Below are 12,455 nucleotides of genomic sequence, written 5' to 3' on the forward strand. Positions count from 1 at the left end.
CAATCAACTTCACTGATATTTGCTTATTTGAAAAAACAAACAAATCAATAAAAGCATCAACTCGACTTCATCTGTACTTCATGTACTTCATTGTACCGTGAAGCCGTGAGACTGCTGACTCAGCTACCCCAGGGGTCGAGACCCGCTTGAAGATCCAAGGTTATCGATTCCAACTACTCCCAGGCTACAGCTCAATTTCTCCCATTGTACTCGGAGAAGTTGACAAAACAATAATTATGACTTCACCTATTGGTCCCTGGAGGACAGATGCCCAGGGTCACCTCAAGTCAGACGAAAATGGCGACCCAAAGACCGACTACTCCCGCTGGCGGTTGGTCAACGAAGAAGGTCGCCAGACTTGGCGGTATCTTGAAACCGACACAGAGAACTCCGCCTGGCTGCAGACAGTTGCCGAAAAGTACCACATGGGACTTCCTACTGTATGTACTGATACATCTACATGTAATGCCTTATCTCTAACATTTTCTGTCAGGGTCTCCCAATTTTGCCAGAGGCCAAAACTCCTCTTCAAGCAGCTGAGAATGGTCTATCTTTCTTCTCAAAACTGCAGCTAGAGCCTGGAAACTGGGCCTGTGAGTATGGTGGCCCTATGTTCCTGTTGCCGGGTATTTTGATCACCTATTATGTTACCAACACTCCCATTCCCCCGGAGTATGCTACAGAGATCAAGCGTTATCTGTTTGCCCGCCAAAATCCCGAAGATGGTGGCTGGGGTTTACACATTGAGGCCCACAGCTCTTGCTTTGGCACTTCCATGAATTATGTCGCCCTGCGCTTGGTCGGTGCCCATGAGGATGACCCGCGCATGATCAAAGCTCGCGGTTTGTTGCATAAGTTTGGCGGTGCTATCTACGGACCTCACTGGGCTAAATTCTGGCTCAGTGTTCTGGGTGTGATGGAATGGGAGGGTGTGAACCCTGTTCCTCCTGAGATCTGGTATGTTATCTTTGATAGCGCCATTGAGGTGTTGCTAATTGATATTTTAGGCTTCTTCCCGACTGGGTTCCCTTTGCCCCTTGGCGCTGGTGGATTCATATGCGCCAGGTGTTTTTGCCTATGTCTTACATCTGGTCTAAGAAGTGGTCATTCCCGCTAAATGACTTTACCAGACAGCTCCGAGAGGAACTGTATCCCCAATCATACGCCTCTATCAACTTTGCTAAACACCGCAACTCTATCCACCCAGCTGATAATTACTACCCGAAGACTTGGCTCTTGAACGGCCTCAACGAGCTTCTGGTCCGGGTTTGGAACCCGTTCCTTCGAGTGAAAGCCATCACCAAAAGAGCTGAAGACTGGACCTGGGAGTTAATCCGTATGGAAGATGAGAACACTGACTACGCAGGATTGGGGCCTGTCAACAACCCTATGAACATGGTTGCTTGCTATATCCATGATGGTCCTGATAGCTACTCTGTGCGTCGACACCGAGAGCGTCTCAACGACTACATGTGGTTGAAGGGCGAGGGCATGCTGGCAAACGGTACCAATGGTGTCCAGGTGTGGGATACAACATTCGTTACACAGGCAGTCGTAGTTGCTGGACTTGCTGATGACCCCAAGTGGCGTCCTATGCTGACGAAGGCTCTCGAGTTCATTGAGGACCATCAGCTGCGGGAGAACGTGCCGGACCAAGAAAAGTGCTACCGACAGCACCGCAAAGGTGCTTGGCCTTTCAGTACCAAAACACAGGGATACACCGTCAGTGATTGCACTGCTGAGGGTCTTCGGTCAACTATCCAGCTCCAGGAGATGCATGGCTTCCCCAAGCTTATCTCTTTGGATCGCCTGAAGGATAGCGTTGACTGCCTGCTGTTGATGCAGAACCCCACTGGTGGCTTCACTGAATATGAGACTACTCGTGCATCTGCCAAGGTTGAGTGGCTGAACGCCGCTGAAGTCTTCGGTGGAATTATGATTGGCTACGACTACCCTGAATGCACTACAGCCTCAGTAACGGCGTTATCTCTCTTCAGCAAGTTCTACCCTGATTATCGTGCAGCCGAGATCAAGGCCGCCAAAGACAAGGCCGTTGTCTACATCAAGCGTGTCCAGCGGGCTGATGGAAGTTGGTACGGATCTTGGGGTATTTGCTTCACATACGCTGCGATGTTTGCTCTCGAGAGTTTGGCCAGTATTGGCGAGACTTATGAGACCAGTGAAAACTCGCGCCGCGGCTGCGAATTCCTGCTGTCTAAGCAGAAGGAAGACGGTGGTTGGGGTGAATCCTATCTCAGCAGTGAGAAGCACGTTTATGTCCAGCACGAAAAATCACAGGTGTGCCAGACTGCATGGGCCTGTTTGGCTTTGATGGAAGCCCAGTATCCCCACAAAGAGCCCCTTGAGAAGGCCATGAAGCTGCTGATTTCCCGGCAGCAAGCCAATGGCGAGTGGTTGCAAGAGGCCATTGAGGGAGTCTTCAACCAATCATGGTATGTTATAGCCTTTTCCTTGCGATAGTATGAAACTGACTGATCTTAGCATGATCTCCTACCCCAACTACAAGTTCTATTGGCCGATCCGTGCTCTTGGCCTCTATGCTAAGAAATTCGGCAATGAGCAGCTACTGTGAAAGTGAGCTTCAGTTTAGTTGATGCTCTGCTACTTCAATAATAATAATATCAGAGCCCCGGCTCAGTACATATGAAAACATTGGGCATTTTCTTATTTAGGTTCCGGAGCCGCAACTCCACATTATGTAATCGGAGCTCCAGCGGAGAAAGCTCCAGAATCACTTGCATCTGCGTATAATTTTGACACCTCGCTGCCTCGTACACTAACTGACTCGTGCATCCTGTTTTTATATTATCCTCCCAAGTGGGCTGCCTCTAATTTCCTCCTATCATCAGTGTGCCCTGCAGCACCTCATCAGTGTGCCCTGCAGCACCAACCATCCCTAAAGATCTAGGCAACACGAGCTCCGCCCCTCTTTCTGCGCCACTAAACTGATCAGTTTTCTACTGCCGTCACCATGAACGCCGCGTCACAGGGTGAAAAGGCCCTTGCCGATTCGAATGCTCCTCTCGCGATTCAACACTTTACCCGTGCCCTGACTGAGCTGCCCCGCGCCCCAAAATACTACATCCACCGCTCTACCGCCTACTCACGTCTGAAGCCCGCCGATGGTGGCCCCAACCGCGTTGCTGCACTGCGCGATGCCGAGATCGCAGTTTTTCTCGCCCGTGAGCGTGGTAATCGGGAGCTTATTCTGTCCGCCCAGATGCGACGGGGCATAATCCTGTTCCAGTTGGAGCGGTACGGTGATGCCCACTTCATCTTTGAGAAAATCGAAGCCAAGGCAGGCACAGGCCAGCCCGTTGACAAATCCGAGGGACTCAAAAACGCGATGGCCGGTGGATGGACCAAAAAAGACGGATATAGTGCTGAGTTGCCTATTTGGATGGCGAAGGTTCGCCGCAAGCTGAGTGAGCTGAGTGAAGCCGAGAGTAATGAGAAGATCGCGGTTACGGTTCTTGAGTATCCCGATGTTCGCGTTCCAACTGAGAAGGAATTGAAGGCCGAATGGGAGAGACTCAAGTCTGGGAAATCGGTTACTGAGGGGTCTTCGCCTGTCCAGCCTGCTGCTGGGGTTGCAACTTCGCCTGCGGAGTCCAAGGTGGATGTCGCAGAGCAAAAGTCGACCTCTACTCCAGTTGTTTCGGAGAAGGTCCGCCATGAATGGTACCAATCAACTACTTCAGTTGTCGTAACACTTTATGTGAAGAATGTACCCAAGGACCAAGTCCAGACTGAGCTGAATGATGACTCGGTAAGTTAACTCCTTCAACTGCAACTGCTTAGTTACAGGAGCTGACCAGTATCTTGCAGGTATCTCTTGAATTCCCTCTTCCGTCTGGCTCTGCATACGATTTTACCCTTGATCCCCTCTACGCACCAATTAACACATCGACCTCGAAAGTCACTGTCATGGGCACAAAAATCGAAATCGTTCTGGAGAAGAAAACCCCGGGCCAAAAGTGGAGTGCCCTTGAAGCACTTGCTGGCGCCGCAAAAATCTCAGACCGACCCTCGGCATCCACTGCGCCGCCGGCTTCTGCGCCTGCCTATCCGACCTCATCTCGCCATGGTACAAAGGACTGGGACAAGGTTGCAACATCACTTACCGCCAAGAAGCCTAAGGAGAATAAACCAAAAGGTGAGGAGAAAAAGGGCAGTGGTGATGACTCTGATGCTGAATCTGTCGACTCGGAATTCGGTGGTGATGCCGTGGATGGGTTCTTTAAGAAGCTCTATGCTGGTGCTGATCCGGACACTCGTCGTGCTATGATGAAGAGCTACGTCGAGAGTAACGGTACATCGTTGAGCACCAACTGGAATGAGGTTGGTACCAAGACGATGGAACCCCATCCTCCGAAATAAGCACGTCTATGAGTGGCGCTGCTTAGTTCTTTCAAATGTTTCTATTTGCTTTGTCGCATCCAGCGAATGGTGTCCACCGCATGTTTTACGAATTTATGAGGATCATAGGATCTCATCTAGCAGCATATTATTATTTGACTTCTGTGATCCACTTTGACCGCAACTGCTGAGTGCTAGCTCTATGCTTACGCGGACCTTGTTCTATTCAAGATCGCCTAAGAAGTGACATTCAAGCAAGTAGGGGATTTTCTCGCTCATTTATGGATATAGTCCTGAGTCGAATTGTGTAAATTCCCATACAGTTTTTTCAAATCTAAACTCCAAAAATCGAGCTCTAACCTTTCAATTTACGCCGTTTCACCCAGTCCACCGCTCTGGGATAGATACCGGACAGGTCCGAGATACAGACGCTGCATCGCTGACCAAATGATAGGCGGCTACAGCTGGCAAACAACATAACTCGAAGAGGTACTTAGTGTACTATGGTTGGCAGCTGGACGATGGCAGCTGGACGATTCCTTCAATATTCAGCTTATGGATTATTCCACAAAGAATGATACATACCAGTTTTATTTGATAATATACCATCCTTCTCAAACTCAAAGCCTCTGTTAAAAGTCTATATGACTAACATTATCACAGACAGTGCAACCTCAAGCTAAAACTTCTTTATGGCTCCGAGTTCTTCCTCAAAGTTTTCTTATCCGAGGCAATGTCTCCTGGGTTTAGACTAATGCTTGGTACTGGCCATTCAACGTTTATTGGACTAATTGGCTGGATAAGACCTTTCGTACATATAACGGAGAATATTCGGTAAAAGATCATCCACTAAGGTTCTATAAAGCGGGGAAACTCCTCATATTATACCTAAATTCTCCATATTTACGTTGAAGATGCATAGTAAGCAACATAATTCGCGTCGAATCTCCAATAAAACTCTTAAGTCAGGTCCAAAGGTGGCCGTTCTCACCGAAAGTGGGGCTCAAAATTAAGCTCAGGTGCCGTAAACCCTAACTTTTACCTAATTCTCCCGATCAAATTGGAGTCTTTTGGAGTATTCTTGGCATCATCTCTTACGCGGCGATGTTTTTATTACACATCAGTCCCCTATAAACGTTATTCAGTCTAACTTTTTCAGCCAATAACCCCGATGGCATCTTGGGGTCGGATTTCTTATTTCGAATCGCTCATCCAGAAAGTAATCAAGTAACTACACAAAACAAATTCAAACCCGAATATTTGAAATCTCCAATATGGTTCGAAACATTCATATCGCCGTCCTGGACGTCGACATTCCCGCTCGCCCCCTATACGAAGCAAGAGGTCTCTGCAGCGCTCACTTCCGCGATATCCTCCGTGAAACAGCATCCCACCTGAACAAAACCCACCCAGAAACAGACCCAATCAATATCAACGTGACAGCATACGATATCCGCGGAGGTCACTACCCTGACTTTGACCTGCTACGCGGAAGTCCCTCCCAAACTCAACAATGGCCCGTTCTCAACCCCATCGACGCAATCCTGATAACCGGCGGCTCACCGGGGGTATATGAAATGGCCCACTCGCCATGGATGCAGGTGCTTGAAAAATTCATCAAAAACGTCTACGACAACTTCCCCAAAGTTCGGATTCTGGGAACATGCTTCGGACACCAGCTTATCTCGCATGCTCTTGTTCGCGTACCGGACGACCCTGTCCGGGATGTGTATGTAGAGAAATGTCCACTCGGGCGGGAAGTTGGGATTTATATTGTGCAGCTTGAGGATGAGTTTGTGCGTGCGTTTCCGTCTGCACTGGGTCATCTGCCAAAGGGCCAATTGCGGATTCAGATGTTTCATGGCGATCGGGTGATGGCTGTTGAGAAGGGCGTGAGTGTTTCGTTGAGTGAGTCGCCGCCTGTTTGTTTGCCGAAGCCGTGGGTGAATATTGGGAGTACACCGATTTGTCCGATTCAGGGACTTTATTATCCTGGACGGGTTCTTTCGGTGCAGGGACATTATGAGATGGATGCGTTTGGGTTGACTAAGATGTGCATCGAGGCTGCGCCGGTTATGGGGTGGAAGGAGTCGAAGTTGGCGTTGTTTTTGGAGCAGGTTGGACCTGATTTGGTGGATCGACAAGATGATGCGAAGGCTTTTGCGTCGGCTGTTGTTTGTTTCTTGGCAGATATTGAATGACTTTATGTAAATTCATATTTATATTTATTATATTCTTTAAAGAAGTTCCTTTTGACATGTTCGTGGCCTAGTGAGATGTTGGGTTCACCGTTTACCGGGCATATCTGAATGAGATATTCTGTCGGTCTGTCAAGTCTGCAAAGGCATTCGCCAACTCCATCTCCTCGGTCATCTCGCCAACATCCTCGAGCTCCCGCCTCTTATTCTCTCGGGTGTACATCAAGTACAGAACGCCAAAGAGGCAAAAGTTGAAAGCGAACATGGCCAGCGAAGTGGCCATTCCGGTGGTGTACTTGGGTGCTTCTTTGGTGATAAAAGTCTGCGGCGAAATAATGTTGGCAATACAGTTAGACGAGAAGAATAAGGCACCAGCCATAACTTTCTTCGAATAACCAGCAATATTACTCGCTAGCAGAGAGTACATGATACCGCCGGCGCTGGCAACCATAGGGATGATAAACATAGCAAAGAGATGCAAGTGCTTTGTCGATGCCTCAATCGGGCTGGAGTATAAGATGGCCGCAGCGATGACTCCAGGAATGTAGCAGGACATAATGCAAAAGATTCTCCTATCCTTACCCCACCTTGTGGAGAGGAATCCACTCACAAGGATCATGGTGACGGCCATGATGATTGATCCTGGAATGTTCAGCAAGACGGCTTGGTAGGTGTTGTATCCGAAGCCCTTGATGATGAGTCCCGTGAAGGTAGTTTGAAGACTGTTGGTCATGTTGTGACAGAAAATTGCGAGAACCAGCATCCAAACACGGAGATCAAAGAGAAGTTCCTTATACTGCGCCGTCTTCACGTTGCTGTTCTTCACACCGGTCTTATTGCTCTTGAGGCGGTCCACGGCAATGAATCGCTCCCGCTCTGTCAGGAAACTAGCGGTCATTGGGCTGTCAGGGAGGAGCCACCAGAGAGAGATGCCGAAACAGCATGTTGCGGCTCCAAAGATGATGAACATCCACTGGTAAGCAAACAGACCACGCGCCTGTTGAAACTATCAGCGATGCTCAGGGATATGATGTACAGTACATAGTACTTACGTGAAGATGGGCAATGCCGTAGAAGATTGCACCTGACGGAGCACCAATGAAGCCATTGGCACTGTACCATATTCCAACACGGAATGGCTGCTCCTCACGCTTCCACCAGGATGCTGTGATCAGGACAAAACCAGGGTTCAAGGCCGATTCAAATATTCCGAGGAGCAAGCGGACGGTAGCTAGAGAGCGGAATGTTGTGCAGGCTCCGGTACATGTCAGGGTGATACCTAAAATAAAGATTCAACTGTTAGTGATTGTCATTCAAAGCGTGAACTCCAGGACTGTCTACATACCCCAGAAAACAAATGCGACAGTTAAAACTTTAGCAATTGGCAGTTTCTGCATCAGCCAATTGGCTGGCCATTGTGCAGCCAAATATCCAATATAAAATATAGTTGTGAGTAAACTGTATTGCTGGCCCACCAAATGAGCTTCGGTAGCTAGGCCATAAGTTCCAGCGTATGAAATAGTCTGCATAATTGCTAGTTAGCGGAAGGACCTCGTGAAATGTGGAGATAGAAGTATTCACATTCTTGTCAATAAATTGAAATCCGTTAACGAAAAGCATGAGCGTCAGCATTCGAATGTCAACCTTGCGAAGAAGACGTCTTTCCTCCTCTTGAGAGTAAGGCTCATGAGCTTCTTGAAGGAATTGTAGTGCATCGTCACCATTATGGATCTTGTCCACAATCTCGGCTGGGATGATTATAGGGGCAGGTTGTGCATTCTCAAGCTGGTCAATGTGTGGGATATCGGGAATATCCCGGTCGTCAGTCTTCATCTTGGAGGGGGAGACAATGAATCTAGTAGAGGGGAGAGAAATATAGATTCAAAACTTGAAGCAGAAAGTGGGAGATTTTATACATAATTTTCTCTACACTTTTGTGTACGCACCCATCCCCACAAAATACCCCGGATAAGTGATTATTGTGGGGCAAAACGAACTAAAACTGACCGGGGAAGAGTTAATCCTGCGGGGAAATGCCCAGACACTAAGAAACTTGCCGACGAGGTCTCCCTAGCGTCGCTTAACTGCCTTGTGGCTTGGATCTAAGCTTCATGTAGACACGGCAGGTGAACGTAAATGGTCATTTGACTCTGATGGCTGAACTTCTCTCGTTTAGTTCGGGGTAAGCTAATATCCTTCTAAACGATTCATTTACGTTTTTCCGGATATAAAGATGCCCCTCATATCCTGCCCCGCGATTTTCTCTCTCTCTTCAACCATCTGAAAATGTCTACAATTACTATTAACGCTCCTTCGCTGGGTGCCGAGCTTATCGGTGAACTCGACAATGACACTAATATCTCTCTTTTCCGCGGAATTCCGTACGCAAATGTCTCCAAGCGCTGGACTCACAGTGTAATTAAGCACACATTGGAGGGCACATTCAACGCAACACAATTCGGTCCTCGCTGTAATCAGGGAAATGGCATGGTCCTAGTTACAGGAGGAACAAACGATCCCACTCCAGGTGACGATGAATTCAACTGTCTGAATCTCAACGTCGCCGTCCCCAATGAGGCTCTCGGAAAAGCCGAGCCTCTACCTGTCATGGTATGGATTCATGGGTATGACATACTACCACCCCCTATCCTACCTCCCAACTAATCCGGTCTAAAGAGGAGGCTTTGCATATGGCGCCAACTCCGTCGCTCGCTATCGTCCTCAGAGTTTCATGGTTCACGCCCGGAACTCCAACACCCCCATCATCCTGGTCCAGATGAACTACCGTCTTGGCGCTCTCGGCTTTTCCGCCTCGACTGACCTGGCCGCAGAAGTCGACGGCAGCAACGAGTTGGTCGGAAACTACGGCATTGTTGACCAGCGGAATGCACTGGAGTGGGTGAACCAGCATATCGCCGACTTCGGTGGAGACCCTAAGAACATTACAGTCTTCGGCGTGAGTGCCGGTAGTGCTAGTATCCATGCTCATCTGCTGGCCGGTCATGAGTTGTTCGATCGTGCTATCATGATGTCCGGTTCCGCACCCACCCTGTTCCCGGTTCGCATGGATCTTTTCGAGGAGCAGTGGAAGGGTCTGTGTAGCCGGGCGGGTGCTGCCGGGTCCACACCCAGTGCCCGGTTGGAGCACCTTCGCAGTTTGGAAGTCAATGATATCCTCAAGCATGCTGGTAAGGCCGTGATGGGACCTGCCGGCGATGGTAAACTTATCCCGAAGACCTGGACATTCGACGATGGTGTTTCCAATGCTCGATGCAAGTCTATTATCCTCGGCGATACCAACGTCGAGGCTCTTATTTTCGACGGTCTGCTAGGGAGGGTGAGCCAAGAGAAGCTTCATCAGTCAATCTCACGGGCATTCTCTGACAAGGCTGGCGAATTCTGTCACCACTTTGGTTTCTCAGAGGGCCAGTCTTTCGAGGAATTCCGTGATGCTTTCCGCCTCTTGATCGGAAATGTTCTGTTTCAGTATCCCAATGTCGGTATTGCTGAGGCGTCTCGCAAATCAGACTCGTGGAAGAATAACGTTTACATGTACCACTGGGAAGAGCCGTCGCCTTTCGAGGGTCCCACCCAAGGAATGTCTTACCATGGTCTCTGTGCCCTTCTCTTGCATCTGAATGAGCTGGACGCTTGCCCTCCGGCTACCCGCGATGTCTCATTGGAGGCTGCCCGTGTTTGGGCGGCCTTTGCTCATGGCCAGCAGCCGTGGGAGGCGTACTCGACAGGTGGTCGCTTTATGCGCTTCGGACCTGAGGGAAAGACCGGCCTTACTACCTTTGCAGAGGATCACACACGAGTGTACGGTTTCCTCGAGTGGTTGCGGGAGAACTTTGAAGATGTGAAGCGCTTTGTCCGCGAGGATGTGATGTATAATTTGGAAGACTCGCTCTAAAGTATAGAATTTTTATAGAAATACCAATAGAGCTTTTATATTCATCTGAAAGATATGTACATGACATCGATCGATAATCCCTATTCGTACTCGTCGATATCCTTTGCGTCGCGGTACAAGAAGAATTGTACGAAAATCATCCCGTCTAACATAAGAGTTCCAAAGCTACCAATCAGCCATGAAAGATTGACCAAAATGTATCGACTGTATATAGCAGTCACCTCACCCGGAGCACATTTAAAATGGCGATGAGAAGAGATCCCAACATCCCGAGTTCCCCGGCATACGGGAGAATATGCCAGGATAGACAGCACATAAGTCAGATTGCCAATGCATGCAAACAGGAAGAACAGAAAAGAGACACCATCCGTAGACTTCCGTCGGAAGTTCAACAAAATCTGCGGAAGACGTGAACCGAGGTACAGAGCCGCACATAGATATCCAAAGACCTGGCCCAGTGTATCCATAGTGAGATCCTCAGGTTCTGAGCTCGGTTTCTTCGACGCCGGACTGAAGTACCAGCCTAATACACCTGCAATGCAGACAAGAGTGATGGCAGTGGTGTTGAACAAGAAAGTCTGGATAGTGGAGATCCGACGCTGGCGACGACGTGCCCGAGCAGCAGCAGCAGAAGTTGCATCCAGAAGAGGTGTGGCAGGAGATAAATGCGTTCCATCGACGGAGTGCAAGATATCATGGAATGAAGATGCCGAATGACGTCGTTGCCGGGTTGACGAGGGTTGATCACCATTGCCAGAGACAGGCGGATCCTGAATCCGAACATGGCCAGTAGGCTTAGGAAGAAGTGTCGAGTGCTCAGTTGGTGGCGCAGAATCAGCACCACCGCCTTGGCTTGCGCCAGAAGAAGGCTCGATGGTAGGAGAGGAGGAAAATTCCTCTCTGATGTTGAATCCGCGGTAGTAGAAGCACTGTCCAAGGAGAACAATATCTGCTAGAGTGTAATATACCGCCAAGATAATCATTGTGGGCAGAACGCCTTGCATGACAGCTCCGAGAATGTTGAAGACATCGCCAGCCAGCCAGACGATGAGGAAAAGAAGAGAGAGGCCATCTGCAGAGCCACGTCGGAAGTTCTCAATGATTTGCGGAGAAAATACCACCACCCAGCAGACAAGGGAGATTGAACTGAAAATGTCAGTAACTGTGGAGGCTTGGATGTGGGGTTGGGTTATGACAGATCATATCCGTCGATCTCAATGCAGTGGGAGAAGTACCCGCATACATTGAGCACCGCAGAGCATAGAATCAATGGTACAATTTGTCAAGAGATGGATGTAACTTACCCACAGATGCCACTCAGTGCCTCGATGTTTAAATTTATATTGCCCACCTGTGGGGGGAACATGGCGTATGCAGAATCGTGATTCGGATTTCCGGCAACGAAGGACACTGCGGAGGTATATCCGGATGTGCAAGGCACAGCGATCACAATACACAAGTTTTTTTCAAATAGAAAATGCCCTCGTCACTCGTTAACCATGGCAATTGATGTGAAAAGGAAAAGTTGGAGAAATCCGCGGGACTAAATTGGATGACGTCTGGTCACGTGTTTCATCTATCGTGGAGATGAAACTTGGCTTTATGCTCACGATTGAACCATGGATGTTGGATTTGTAATGCAAAACTTGAATTAATATGGTAAATCCCTGGTAAGTCTATAAATACTGAATTTGTTTGATTGAGTATCGAGAGTGAGGAGTCTATGACTCTCGAGTTTTCCTTTTAAAAATTATGTGTATGCACTGACGGTGTGCGATAGAAGCAATGTAAAATTACAAAATATTAGTTGATTGAATGAAGCAAATAAAGCTAAGCTGATAAGATTTAATCATACATCGGAAGTTCATTATTAAAATGGTGCAACTTGAGGTGTCAGGACCTCTGAGAAGCATGATGATGCCCTGGCCCTTGCCTTCAATAACATCATCAACAAAATCCGTGCA

At 48.5% G+C, this 12,455-nt stretch overlaps 6 protein-coding genes across 6 annotated transcripts; 4 read left to right on the plus strand and 2 right to left on the minus strand.

Moving 5' to 3' along the window:
* Window positions 1-236: 236 nt before the first annotated feature.
* N7520_006993 (terpene cyclase/mutase family protein) lies at window positions 237-2,593 on the plus strand (the record flags this gene model as incomplete). The annotated part of the gene is made up of 4 exons (XM_057140927.1): window positions 237-440; window positions 494-957; window positions 1,008-2,453; window positions 2,503-2,593. The coding sequence occupies 4 exons, from the start codon at window positions 237-239 to the stop codon at window positions 2,591-2,593; spliced, it is 2,205 nt and encodes a 734-aa protein (XP_056994933.1).
* Window positions 2,594-2,992: 399 nt separating this feature from the next.
* On the plus strand, window positions 2,993-4,401 carry N7520_006994 (co-chaperone SGT1; the record flags this gene model as incomplete). The annotated part of the gene is made up of 2 exons (XM_057140928.1): window positions 2,993-3,790; window positions 3,850-4,401. 2 exons carry the CDS (start codon window positions 2,993-2,995, stop codon window positions 4,399-4,401), a joined length of 1,350 nt encoding a protein of 449 aa, XP_056994934.1.
* A 1,253-nt stretch (window positions 4,402-5,654) lies between these two features.
* Window positions 5,655-6,581, plus strand: N7520_006995 (type 1 glutamine amidotransferase; the record flags this gene model as incomplete). Its single annotated transcript, XM_057140929.1, has 1 exon — window positions 5,655-6,581. One exon carries the CDS (start codon window positions 5,655-5,657, stop codon window positions 6,579-6,581), a length of 927 nt encoding a protein of 308 aa, XP_056994935.1.
* A 91-nt stretch (window positions 6,582-6,672) lies between these two features.
* On the minus strand, window positions 6,673-8,411 carry N7520_006996 (uncharacterized protein; the record flags this gene model as incomplete). Its single annotated transcript, XM_057140930.1, has 4 exons — window positions 6,673-7,575; window positions 7,631-7,857; window positions 7,924-8,101; window positions 8,160-8,411. 4 exons carry the CDS (start codon window positions 8,409-8,411, stop codon window positions 6,673-6,675), a joined length of 1,560 nt encoding a protein of 519 aa, XP_056994936.1.
* Window positions 8,412-8,864: 453 nt separating this feature from the next.
* N7520_006997 (uncharacterized protein) lies at window positions 8,865-10,491 on the plus strand (the record flags this gene model as incomplete). Its single annotated transcript, XM_057140931.1, has 2 exons — window positions 8,865-9,202; window positions 9,255-10,491. 2 exons carry the CDS (start codon window positions 8,865-8,867, stop codon window positions 10,489-10,491), a joined length of 1,575 nt encoding a protein of 524 aa, XP_056994937.1.
* An 80-nt stretch (window positions 10,492-10,571) lies between these two features.
* Window positions 10,572-11,857, minus strand: N7520_006998 (PQ-loop repeat-containing protein; the record flags this gene model as incomplete). Its single annotated transcript, XM_057140932.1, has 2 exons — window positions 10,572-11,637; window positions 11,796-11,857. The coding sequence occupies 2 exons, from the start codon at window positions 11,855-11,857 to the stop codon at window positions 10,572-10,574; spliced, it is 1,128 nt and encodes a 375-aa protein (XP_056994938.1).
* Between the last annotated feature and the right edge of the window lie 598 nt (window positions 11,858-12,455).

The sequence above is a fragment of the Penicillium odoratum genome (genome assembly GCF_028828045.1).
Source record: "Penicillium odoratum strain IBT 22623 chromosome Unknown utg000005l_segment0_segment0, whole genome shotgun sequence".
NCBI classification, from domain to species: domain Eukaryota; kingdom Fungi; phylum Ascomycota; class Eurotiomycetes; order Eurotiales; family Aspergillaceae; genus Penicillium; species Penicillium odoratum.